Source organism: Tauraco erythrolophus, chromosome Z, assembly GCF_009769465.1.
Source record: "Tauraco erythrolophus isolate bTauEry1 chromosome Z, bTauEry1.pri, whole genome shotgun sequence".
NCBI classification, from domain to species: domain Eukaryota; kingdom Metazoa; phylum Chordata; class Aves; order Musophagiformes; family Musophagidae; genus Tauraco; species Tauraco erythrolophus.
In genome coordinates, this window is record NC_141496.1 from 66,361,956 (window position 1) to 66,375,980 (window position 14,025).

The window sequence follows — 14,025 nt, forward strand, 5'->3', positions numbered from 1 at the left end:
CCTGAGTGGTGGATGTGTGTGACGCAGAGGGAGTGGTGGCAGTGGTAAAGCAGGACAGACAATGCTGACAATAAAGTCTCCAGTTTAGTAATATCCATAATATAAATAATTTTTTAGACTGTCAATCAAAGGTCATCCCTTTAACAGGCACTGCATAGCAGGAAGAATATGTTATATTGAGAACCAGAAGCTCTGAAATGTACAATTGAAAATATCCCTATCTTTACAGCCCAGATAGCACAAGTTTACATACATAATGGAAACTTTTTATTTACTTATTTTCACATTACCCTCAGTGTTATTAAATAATTTACCCAAAGGAAGGAGAGTAATGTAAATAATGCATTATTGCTACTACATACAAATTCAGGTGGATGAAAGCTAGTGATGCAATATGGACTTTAAATATCTATTAGTTCATAAAATCTGTACATTAAAAGACTGACAGGTCCACAATTTAACATTACAATTTACAGAGATGTTTGGAGACAGAGAAACTTTGTATTAGTAAGAACACTGTCCGAAAATTCTGATAGTTCTCCAGTCAATTGAGCTCATTCTAGAGAATGTACTTTTTTTTTATATTCTCCCTTTTAGAAGATAAAAATAATACCTTTGGCTAATTTTTGTTGTTGTAAATTAATATTATGACAGTTATCCTAAAATAAATAGGACAAATTGTATCTCTGTTTTATATTTTGTCATATATACAACTCATAACAAGTCAGATAACCTGTTAAATCTGAGCAATGCATTTTAGTGGCAGTATCAGTAAAGTTGTGTAGAGATATCTAGCCCTTGTTATTTTAAGACATGATGGACAGGTATACGACAAATACAGTTAGTTTAATTTCAAAAAGTAGAAGATGACTTTATTGGTAACTGGAATTAGTGGAAAGTGTTCTGTCCAGATGGTCATGCTGCTATTAATGGATTCCAGAGTAGGATGACCTTAAAAAGGTGAAATGGTACTTTAAATTGGACCCACATCCATTATTGCCTGCTGCAGTTAGCTGTTACATACTTCTGTTTTTTATCTTGAAACAATAGCTTTAAAATTACAGGGATTTACATAGTATGTGTATATGTATACTTTTATGTTTATAGCCAAGACTATCCAGCCCAACGTCAAATAGCTTCAGGCACTGACTGAAATTTATACTGATTGTCTCTGCAATTCATTATGCTCAAGCTCCACCAGCACTTTGGGAAGCAAACCTGAAAAGCATCTATGCCTGTTCAACTTGTCATATGTAATTACAGCACATTATATTAGCATTATTTTATTTTCTTAGAAGTGTTCAGTCTAATTACAGTTGAATTGTTATTTTGACTTTATTTTCTAATGGTGTGTTTGTTAATTTAATTTACAAGAACAACTTCAATTGCATTACTTTCAAACACCTACAAGAGAAACGAGATTAATTCAAGCAAAATCTAGAATTTTATACCTTCTCCTATTTTCTGCTAAGTCAGCGTAAGATTTCTTTTGTGAAAGAAGAGCTACCCATTCCATTCCATTCTCACACTGTGCAATCGCACATGTTTACATCTCTGAAGTTAGCACATATTTTCTTCTGCTTGGCAGCTGTGAAATAGATTGCATCTTTCATCAGAAGTTCATCTAACTACAGGGCATTGTCATTCCCAAAAGCATTATGTCATTCCCATTCAAAATTATCAAACGCTTGCTGTTTCTCTCTTTTTTTTTTTTTTTAAATTAGCTATGGCTAAGACATTAATAACACTGACCACATCTCACAATAACATTATCTTTTATTAGAGATCTTGTTTTACATATCCCCATAAGATATAAAACCTTTCAAGAGAAAATATCAAAAACCTTCAGTTGAAATCAGTTTGTTTCAGACAATGTGAGCAAGTAAACCGAAGACGTTTAAGATAAAGGAATGTAAAAAAAAAAAAATCAGTACAGGTACAACTCTGGTATGGAAAGTAATTACAAGGTTTGAAACCATTTCTTACACAGCATTGTCTTTAAAACCATACTGGAAGGTAAGGATGTTTGGTTCTCTTAACCAGCAGTTATAAACCCAGCAGCTATAAAAACAGAAAAAGAGAAAATAATATGACTAAATTAGATGGTCAATGCACAGAAAAACCAAGAACTTAATTGAAATATCCAATGTAAGAAAAATATAATGTGAGAATTCATTTAGAGTTGTTGAAAAAAAAAACAACAAAGAAATCCATTGACAGCCACATTCTGAAACAATTAAAGTAAAATTTATTATGAGACTTTGAATGGAGCTGACTTAGTTAAGGATTTCAGGAAAGGATCCCAAATTGAAGGCTGTTCCGTCGTTGTACAAAAAATGCAAAATAAAGAAACAAGGAATAAATCTGCTGGTTAAGGAAGATTCAGGCATCATGATTGTACAGCTGATGACAAAAGATTGAATGCTATATGAAATATCTTTTGGAAGCAACTCCAACAGGCAAAATACTTTAAAACATTATTGCATTAAAATTTTACTTTTCTGCCTAACAAAACCGAAATAGTATTTTGAAAACTCTCTTGCACAGAACACATAATAATAGTCTCTGAAGCATTTTTATTCTGAAGATGCAACAAAATAAATGTTATGAGAATTTTCTGCTGGCAAGTCTACAAAGCTTTGAGTTCCAACAAAAAAAAAAATAGTATTTTCAAATACTACCACTAAGAAAAGTTACAGTACATGTTTATTGCATGAAAACATCCATTTACTGGATCCATCTGATTTTTCCATTTGTGGTTAGTGGTTCTTATATTCTTGATATAACTTGCACCAGATCCTACTAAATATTCCATTAATTACAAAACACACAGTAGATTGAATTAAGTAGGGAAATCTACACAATCTCAACAGAGATCCAACTTTTGACAATGCATAAAATCAGTTTCACTTTCATTTTCATTTAAGATAGCCTTTAGCTACATGATATAATTTGATACACTGTGGAACAATAATGATGAAATTAAATACAGTAGGCAATATTAGAGTTAGAAAATAGCACATCTTTTTACCAGTTATGATGACTTTTCATGCATTAGCATCAAAGATAAGCAATGACATATGGAAAAGTCAAGCAAAAGCAAGAGACAGAAGAAAGTTATGAAGATAAATGAAGACTAGGAAATGAGATCATACTTAAGTGCATGTTTATATATATTAACTGTAAACAGCAGCTCTACTTAAGGAAATACTTTTCACTTCAATGGCTTCAGCACTAAATATGAATTACTTAATATGTGAGAACAAAGCAAAAAGTAAGAATCCATTCTTCAGTAATGTGAACAGTGGCAATGTAAGTGAGGTTGCAAGTTTGAAAAATGTTGTTTAAAATATAGGCACATGATTCTGAATTAACAGGTCACCACAGTCTGTGACATGCAAGCACATGTTTCGATGGGTTTGCAAACTATGTCTTGCTTACTATCAACTCTCTGCATCAAGTTGCAATTTCCTTGAAAGCAGCTGAATTTAGATTTTACAGTAATTCTTTCTGTGTTTCATGTTATTATGACATCATTTTAATACATTCAAATAGTCAAAATGTTCAGAATAAGATAGCACAAACTTGGTGCAGGAGGACATAGATCAGAGTGTGGCCAGCATTGTCAAATAGGAGATACACAGCTTAAGTATTATATAAACTACCTTTCCCCCCAAAACATTAACATAGACACCAAAATTGTAACAAGACATATCAAAAAATAAGGCACATTTATCTTGATATGGTAATCTTGAAATAGAAAACTCATTTCAGAGAACATTGGTATCTAAATGAGTTTTATAAAAAATCTTGTATTAATGATAATTATGGACATTTCTCATCATACACGATAATGGAATAATTGCACATATCCCAGTGTGTCAAGTAACAAAATGGGAATTTTATTAAAGATTTCCATTGCAAAATTATTTTGTAGGTCCATGTTTTCCTATTTACATAACTCAGGTGAGTGGTAGAAGTATTAAAGTCTACCATCACTTATCACAAGTACTGCAGACTTTCATTTTACCACAATTAATAATCCCCTTTGTGTTGAATAAACTGAAATTAATTGTGGAATAAATTGAGATTATTGTCATTTGTATAAATGATTGTAAATATTTGGACATAGCTACTACACAAGAACATTTTATTCCATTTTATTTCCAAGCTGCATCAGGACACTCTACACTGAATTGTTTGTACATAAATTCATCAAGGATCAGCAAAGAAGGCTGTTTAAAATCCAATCCCCTCTTTATGAAAATTAAAACATCAGAAATATCATTAGTTAGCATTTAACCTGAGATTTAATCTGTTGAGAGGTTAACATCCTTAGAAATTTCTTCACTTCTTGCACTAACTTATACTGATGTTGTTATTTTATGAAAAAAAAAACAAAAACAAACCAAAACCAAAAAAGTTGCTTGCAACATGGCTTTTCACTGTGTTGGTCAAAAAAATTACAGAATGCATGTTTTTCTCACAGTATCCAGAAGCTAGAATAATAATAATGTGCTTCTTATTGCACGTGAAACTTAGAGGAGATATAATTGCAGATTCCTCTTCGCCATCTGAGTATTAAAGCCAGATTTCATCTTAGCCGAATCCGAAATGTATTTATCTCCATAGAACTCATATTTATTTCACTTATATTTCTGGCATCCAGAGATGAATGCATCAAAGATATAGATGTGGGTGTAAGACTTTCCACTCTGAATTTGTTGAAGAGTTTATGCACCTTTATCTGGAAAAAAAAAAAAAATTTAGAAAATACAGTATATTTCTTAAAATTGACTTTAACCTAATCTCTAACAATGATCCAAATCAAACATCTCCTTACAGGTATCAGCACAGCAATTCTTACACCACAGACTATGAATAAAAAAAAAGTTTAAGTACCATGCCACAAATGCTATACACTAAATTAGATCTTTTTAGGCAGTGTTCACCTGTCACATTTCAAAGAAAGTAAGTTAAATCACTATATTAAAAAATGGATCTGAAATATTTGGATTAAAACTTTCATTGTTCCTAACAAAACAACACTTCTCTTCCGCTTAAAGAAAATCTCAAATCTATTTCAAAATTTGATTACAAAATTTCTACAGATTCAAACCCATCCAATCCATCTGTAATCTTCAGAACAAAACTGTGTAATTTTTATTTCTTAATTTTATGCATCACATCAATTCTATAGCAATTGCAAACCACTCGGCTATTTCCAATGGTGTAGGTCACGTAAGTGATCATGGATAGACAAAGGATATACTACAATAAGCAACAGCTTTCAAAGTTTAATTTGTGGATATGTTAATAATATTCAAAAGATACACTTCAGAATATGTAATTTGATTCTAGTTAGTAAAGTTCTAAAATACTACTGAAAAATTATTTGAGAAATACTGATTCGTGTTATGTGAAAACAACATTTAAAGGAAGTTAATGAGATTAAAACTGACCTAGAAGTTTACTTGTTGATGCTTACATGTTCATTCATGCCCACCAGCAGATCTATATCTTTATGAAATGGAAAGCAGCTTCCCACACAAACTTAGCTATTATCCTGAAAGTATAACTCTTGAAAAATAACTACCTAGGACTTTATCTATAATTTGACTTAAATATCAGTATTTCTGCAATATTTGTAGGGTAAGCTACCCATAAAATGTCAGTATACCTTTCCCTGAGTAGTGGAACAGAGCAGACCCATGTCTCTGTTTGAAAATCTACAGTCAAATCCCTTTCTGTGAAGAATCAGAGCAGCTTCATCAGATGGCTCAATATCTACCTGCAAATAGATAAAATAAAAAATTACTCAAAGTCACAGAACTAGAAAAACATTTTAAGACCTCATAAAATGATCATTACCTTACAGTGACAGAGCCTCTTATGCGCTAAATAATGTTCAGCCTAGATTGAACAGTCATGTTTCTTTTAACGTTTATAAGACTACACACAGAAAGAACAGCAAAGAGAGCTTAGATATACAAACTACTACAGAATATAAAAGTAAGTTGTTAACCACAGTGTTCAAAGCTAAATAGACGCACATGTTCAGACTCGGAATTAAAGTGTAGCTATCATAGTTGTATTAATTGGCTTCCCAGAAAAATTACACGGCAAACCCAAAACCCAACTATAAATCATATGCTAATTACAACAGCCAGTTTTAAATACTCCTTGTGACTATGTTCCATCAAGTTTCCGTTTTCCAAAGCTGCCCTCTAAAGTCTAACTCAGCGTAAGGTGCACATGAAACCGTACACTAAAATACAAATATTACATAAATTTTATGTTTATAGATAAGAAATACGGCACACTTGAGACAACAGGCATGAAAGAGTAACCCAAGAGCAACCCACAATCTCAACTTCCTACTTTGGATCAAATCACTAAAATCACTGGGGACTAATGGTCACATGTATAGCACATAAATGCCTCAAGTCAAAATCTTGTTTCAATATGTACTTCAGAAAACAAAGTCATAGCCCAAGTCTGGCTGGGAAACTTGAATTTACACAAAAACTTAATTTATTTTCTTTTACACTATGATGTAGAAAACCACTCTTGCACAGCAAGAGTAACAGAAAAGACATTCTTCACATTATAGATGACTGTGCATACAAGCTATCTTCACAATACACAAGTGGCACATGGCAAGATGCCCTTCATGCCGCAAGCTGTTTGCTGTATTGCTACGCTCACCTTAGTCAGTTATTTTCTATGAGGCATTACTTTATTTCTTTCTTGTTGTTTTACGTTCTTCAGCTTTTCATCTTAGTACATATATAATAAGGGCATAAAAAAGATGGTTCTGTTCGCAGCCATGTCAGCTCTTCAGGTTATTTTTCTCTAGTTTATTTCTGGTTTACTTGTTTTTGTACCGGTACTTTTTCCCAAAAGTCTCTGCCATGAGTTAGGTTCATTTCTGGTACCTCCGTAAGTATCTGTTGCCTTGAAGAAACCTATGCCAACAAGCATTAGCAGGCATTTTGTGCTGCTTTAGCTCTTGAAGGTGTAACAAAACACAGGTTTTAATATAACAGGCTTCAGATCCAAACCAAATTTCAACTAATGAAGAAGATCTTGGAACAGCTTAACTCAACTTCTTTGAAACTTGGCATGACACAGCTTCATAGTATGACAAATTCATAGTATTAAGTACTCATTCAAATAATATAAAAAAATGTTAAACTGATAAACTCAAAATTACAGTTTTCTAAGTAACTTCCTCATTCAAAATAGTAAAAATTTACTCAGCAGTACCTGGAATTGAAATGAAAGGCTGTGCAGTAAAACATAGATCGGTAAAAACATTGTATAGTTTACAAATCATGAACAAAACTCGGTTTGAGAAGATTTCAATGAACGACATTAGCTTATAACCACCTAAAATCAGGTTTTGAATTAATTAATGAATGGTATCTACAGTCAGCATATTCAAACAAGTTTGCAGTACTTGGTATCATTGATGGTTGAAAAAGTTCTTACCCTATTTATTGGAACAGTGGTACCACTTTCTACATTAGGTAAGGTAATAATGATGTGTGACAAAATTATTTTCCTTCTCCAACTATGAAATACTTGACTTGGTTTTCACTGTCACTGATGTGACAGTGCCGCACTTAAAAGCAGACGTTTTTATTCACGCAAAATAATACCATCTGCCTAAACATTAGATTAGTGAAATACTAAAATTCATACTGCAGAAGTCTGTCTTCCTATGGGGTAAATTGATAATAAAAACAAAAAGTCAGTAATGGGTATCAACACTTTCTCTATTACAGTGGAATGATCTTGCACTAATCTGCATGACAAATGCATTTATGCATTTCAAATGATGCATGAATATTTAATCTTTTAAGTTTTTAAAATTAAATATTATCTTAATCAAGATTCAAAAAATTTAGAAAGGTAATAAACAATTAATGGCACCTTCAGAAAAAGAGTTTTGGCAAGTATAAATATCTATGATATAGCAGTCAACCTGTTAGAATTCCTAGGACTTTATCATGCACAGAGCATCCATGTGTAATGAATTAAGCTGTTCTAACCTATCATCAAAGCAGGTGTAAGAGTAAGTTGCCACAGCCTCTGCATCTACTTTAACTTACCTCTTCTTTTATCATCTCTAGGTAAATTAGATGAAGTGTATGCAAGCCTAAGGAATGTCTGAGCAAGGATGAACCTAATTTCCATCCAATACACCTTCTAAACATGACCATGTTAATTGCATGAAAGCTTGTAACAAATTTCTCAATTTTCAACTCACAACAACATCCTTAATCTTGTAAAACTTTACAGTATTGTTATACGACAAAAATTCCTTAACTACTGTACTATCAAATCTCTGACTGCCTTTCTTGGAAGAGCTGCCAAAGTTTGATTTGATTTTGATCTCTGAGAAATAAAATGCCGTTCTCACATCAGGCTTCTAGATGGAAAAAAAAATTTGCTAGGCTTTCTCATAAGTAATATCCCAGGGCAATGCTGCTAAAATTTTGATGAGAAAGAAAACCCATTTAAACACTTTTTTATCTGATTACTGTAAGCTTAGAGACATGCATTGAAAAGTTCAAGCAACATGACAAAAATATGTATTTATATTCAGTATAAAGGGACAAACGAACTCAGTTTTTAAAGCTTGAGGCCCAGTCTATTTACAGTAGGTAAAATCTGTGTCAAACAACTTAAAAACTGGAGCTTTATTAAAAATTTATTTACATTTCATATTCCTGAGGCATTGGACTCTTTCATGACAAGATCACATATCTTACAATAGCAATATTCTTCCCACTGAGAAGAGTTTGAAGGGAAACTAGGAATTCCCTTAACATTTTTTCTCATTTATGCTTTCATACATTTTCATGCATTCTGATTTCTACCTTAAATCTTAATAATATTTTATTTTAATTTGGTACCTTTATATGTGAAATTGTAATGATATAATTTCGTGAAAAACAACTTCAATAGCTAAAGTAATGGAGAAATCATCTATATTTCTGGAAAAAATTGCATTGCATCGATTAGCCAGAGTTATGACACTTGTCATTCAAATTCTTGGATGAAAAAGAAAGGAAGTAGAAAGTGAGGAGAGATTTAAAAAGGCCACTTTGGCATGCAAGGCATTATTTGCAAGGCATAGAACCATTTCGACTGTGGGGAACAACTGTTCTGTACCTATAACAATAGCACTCCTATCCTATGACTACTGATAACTTTCACTTTGAAGTGCACAAAGTAATGTTGTAAGCTCAAGAGTTGTCAATCAGGTAATCATTGAAATGCACAGTTATGGGCAGGGAAGAGATCATAGCCTCAAACAATCTTACACCAACTGGGATAGTGTGGCTGGTATAGCCCAGATAAAATCATACAATTCACCCATGAGTATCACTGGACACAAAAAAGCAGACACGGAGCCAGCCTTCCATTTCACAGGTTTCATGGTCACGAGATACAAACAAGGGGAGGAAGTTTAGGCCTTGAAAAGGGAGAGGGGGCATGTTCATGAAGGTCTGTCCCTGAACATGACATGCTGCAGCCAACAGGTGTTGCTGAGCTGGCTCAGGTAAATTAAAAGATTTCACACAGAAGTGTGGAACATACGCTTAATATGAAGATTTATTTCAATATGAAGCTTCCTCCTAACTCTTCAAAGGCATAAGACCTGCAGAATGAAGAGCTGTTCCACTGTGAAATCCAAAATAAGAAACAGTCACAGCTGAAGAAATACACATGAGATTGAACCACTAACATAGAAAGTGTGAGAAAGTAAACTAATTCTTTAGGTTTTAAAAGAAGGATTAAGACTTAAAATGAAGAATGATGACAAAACAGTAGCAAATGGCAAGTTTTGCAGATATTCTGAATATAATCTGAGGTTACTGTAGATAAGCAGTTCTTCCTCAGCCATCATAGAGACCCTAAGGGAGAAGGGACAACTGTAATTAGTATCTAAGTATGGCAGAATGAAAAAGGGATTTCATCTATGGAAACAGCACTGGCGAGTCATACTGCAACAGAGCATAAAAGTTAATATACTCACATTCTAAAAGGTGTTGAAAAAAATGATACAAGTGCTGGTAGAAGAAGGATGCACAAACAGTTCTACTTCTATACTTTATCAAATAGAAAATTGAAATATGGTAGTTACAATTATGTAAGTTCCTTTGCAAGGAAAAAAATATTGAGTACAGAACAGGTTTTTTGTTTTTGTTTTTTTAAACCTACCAGAGAACATTTTCCCAGGAACCAAGGCCTGTAAGCTAGTAATTAAAATAGGTCTTGTATTTAAGCTTAAGAATATTTTAACAATTTATTCCTATGGACATTAAGACGTGCTAAATTTTCTTTAAGTCTTCCAAATGGAGTCAGATGGGTTTAAACCCATACAGTTTATTAAAATTACAAATTATTGTACTCAGAACAAAGTTTAATGACCTTAAATCTAATTCTTCTTAACACAGAACAGGCAAAAGTGTAGGAACCCTTCTGCTCTTAAACTTTGGGAATGCATTGAAGTGTGCCCCCTTCAGAGACAGAATAACGTACTACGCATATTATTATGCTGTGAAAAAACCAGTTCCTGTATTTCATGTTACTTGGACACAAGTCTCTAGTTCTTGCTGAATTAACAAAAACTAGTCATCACGCTGCAGTTTATCAGAGCACATAACCCCCCCCCCATTACTCTCCTAGAATAAAGTATTTGATTAGACCACATTAATAAGCTATATCTCATATTTGCTCATAAAAACAGTGGTTTGAGCTTACCTTTGATTGGATTGTCCTCAGATTGACTATATGCATGTCACAAGGCATGGATGACATGAGTGGAGAAAAAGTATTTAGCATCTCTGGGACACCTGAATCTGCATATGTTGTCATTGGAATTGCAGGATGATTTAAGAAAGAAGAAGTCATATGGCTAAGAAGTGAGGGAAAACTGACTGATGCCTTCTCTTCGTTCTGCAAAATACAAGAGAAAAATATTTGTAAAATCATGTTAATATACCATCATGACTGAATTTTGAAACCCACTTACTTTATGTATGAGTCCATTAATTTAATAGAAAAATCTTAATTTACAGAATGTCCATTTAATTACTTTTGGAAACGTCTGATCATCCAGTAATTCTCTTCCAATACTAGGTATACTTCCTGTTTTTACAAATCATTACCGTACCTTTCAAAATGATCATTAGATGACACCTCGTTTTACACCATTCCTCAGTCTTCTGTGTTAGCCCTTGATGTGTAAACAATGTAGTTTAGAGAAAGTAACTAGCTTATACTTCAGCAAGTTGCTCCTATTTATTCAGTATTTACCTGAATACCGACAGCCAGCTAGTCTTTTGCAGGGTTCCTTTTCTGTATAAATTTTCTGTCCTGTACTTATCTACTTTCTTCAGATTGATCTAAATTGTATTCTACATCCCTCTTTCGTTTAAAATCTAACTTCTTAAAACTGTTTGCTGGAAGAAACTAGCATCTTTGTCCTGGTCTATGGTGCAAAAGATTTCTTTCAGCAGTTTTATTTCAACATCATGTTAGCAGGAACTGAAGAGACAGACTCTCTCCCAATATCTTAAAAGTTTTATACTTTCCTGAGTTTTGTATTTGTAGTGTTTTTACATGGCTGCAGAAGCTGTGTTAAAAACATGAGAGGATTACGTACTCCATACTCACAACAGCTAGTTAAAGCTCCATAAAAGCCACAAAATAAAACAAAGGAACTTTAAAAGGTAATTTCTGTTTTAGAATGTCAGTGAAGATAAGGTAGAAATGGGTGAAAACTTATTTTTCTCTTACTTTTCCTTGCATACCTAACCAGATAAATCTCTACTTTTTTATAGTTAAACAGCTGATTTTAAGTGAAAACTTTGCAGAAAGTTTACTGAAAACATAGTATCTTAAGCATTGATATCTTAAATTTGCATTTTATGATAGGCTGAAAATGTGGAAATGAAAAATAAATGGGAGATACTTAAAGCAAAGGGGAGGATTATTTATCAGCTTATAATGGACAACCGTAACAGTAATTTCTGTTTTGGGGTGCATAAGCATGTATGCATATTTATTTATACCTCTGCAGTAGCAATAAATACATCTGACAGTGTAGCAATTTAAAATATGCCAGAACTGAATTGGTGCAAGATGATAATTCCTGTTTTATTACTGGTGCTGTTCTTAGTAATGACTATCACTGTTTTCCTCTTTGGTAGCTACTAAGCATTGAGGCTAGTATTTTTATAGATCTATTATGACCTCCAAACTAATTTCCAAAAATGGTAATAGCTGTAGAAGATTGCTCCTCCATGTGCCTCATTACATTTATTTACATTGAATTCCATCTGCCACTTTACTGCATGTTTAATCAGTATTGAGTCCTCCAATTCCTTGGTTAGCCTTGATTTTTTTTTTTTTTATTACCTTGAATACTTCAGCATCACTGGTAATGAATGAATGACTTCCTTGTCATGATTTTCCTTTCCAATTAAAGTATAAGCAAGCTTGCTCTAAGTACAGCTAAAGCTAAGTGTCTTCAGTTCAAGTGACCACATGCATGCTCTACCCACAAAGAATTCACTGTTTCACCCCAAAAGGAGCACCGTTTACACTGTTGCCATAGATGTGCTGAAGTCAGTCAAAACATTTTATCGTCAGTTTTCCTACTATTATTCAAACATTTTTTTCTGTACAATAAGTTGATTGCTTGCATCTGACAACATAAAAAAAGGTCTGCTAGAATATCTTACAAATAATACATCAATCAGTGAAATAATTTATTGATTGAGTTGCCCTTGCAACTCCTTCGTGGTTCTAGGTACGTTACCTGAGAACAAGCAGAAGAAAACTACTGTCCAGCAACAAGAGTCATTTGAGATCAGTATTTCATATGTACTTTTAAACAACAGGCATTCACACTCAAAGCATTTGAGATCAGCCATTTTACCTAAACAGAATTCATGTTCAGCCATTTCCTCCTCTACTTTCAACCACTGACTAACACACACTACAAAAATACGGAAGTAAGAATGGCATGCCCCATATCCAACGCAGTTCCCCTCAACTCCAGATTTCTCAGATTTAAGAGACTCCAAGGAGTTGGAATGAGAAAGAAGGGTAAGCCTTCACAAAACAATTGTTGCGTTTTGTCGTGTTTGTTTTTTTTTTTTTAAAAAGTTTTATCTACATGCCAATTTTCACTCTAAGACATCCCAACTACTTATGTGGAGAAGGGCCACAGTTTGCTATGAGAAGAGTGACTGAAAAATCATTCTACTAATTGCAACTTCATGCCTGGAAGTACAGTACTCACTGAAGACAAACAGAACTCATTTAGATGTCCTCAATTTCAGAAACAGATGTTCCTCACAAAATGTCACCAAGGTCATTTGAGACGAAGGGACACAAGATCTTTTTAAAAGCTTCTGTTTCATATACAGAAAAATACTGTGTACCTAAATAAAAGCATGACGTCCATGGGTCAAAACCTTGCCCAAATTCCAAGATCAGAACTACAGGAAAAAATGGAAGGCAAGTTTGTATATTGGCTGACATGAAAGTAAAAAAATCACTCCTGGTTAAAATATCTGATGAATCCTCAGCCTCGTCTAGGAAAAGATAGCACAGGGTAGGTCAATCTTCTAGGACTGAATCCTTCTAAGCCTTCTCTAAGGCTAACAGAAATAACGTGAATAAAGGTGTTTTTCATACAAAGATGTAGTAATGTATATTGCTGCTAAGAAACCAGGAAAATAGAAGGAAAGACACTGGAAACTGAAGAAGAATGTGGTGGGAGAAAATCATTTGCTGTTAACGGGCAATGGGACAAAATTCTCAGGTAACCCATAGCAGAACCATAAAGAGCGGCTCCTCAATTCCTAGATTCTGGAAATAACAGAGAATTGCAGAGAAACACAGTCTTGAAGGATTCCGGCAAATGCTAGAATCAGAGCTGATTCGACTTGGCTTATTTTTGCTCCCGTTGTGTTCAGATGTTTTATCACTGCATAA

At 33.6% G+C, this 14,025-nt stretch overlaps 1 protein-coding gene across 4 annotated transcripts in view; it reads right to left on the reverse strand.

The window, feature by feature from the left end:
* Positions 1-2,272: 2,272 nt before the first annotated feature.
* MAN2A1 (mannosidase alpha class 2A member 1) overlaps positions 2,273-14,025 on the reverse strand; it is a 120,564-nt gene continuing 108,811 nt past the window's right edge. For 3 of the 4 annotated variants that reach the window (XM_086628758.1, XM_086628760.1, XM_086628761.1), the window contains 3 exons: positions 10,780-10,974; positions 5,681-5,791; positions 2,273-4,747 (listed from right to left, as the gene is read on the reverse strand). In XM_086628758.1, the coding sequence (XP_086484884.1) occupies positions 4,595-4,747; positions 5,681-5,791; positions 10,780-10,974 (459 nt within the window). In that variant the 3' untranslated portion in view covers positions 2,273-4,594. Of the gene's footprint in view, positions 4,748-5,680; positions 5,792-10,763; positions 10,975-14,025 lie in introns of all 4 variants that reach the window. The other variant, XM_086628759.1, reaches the window with a different exon arrangement.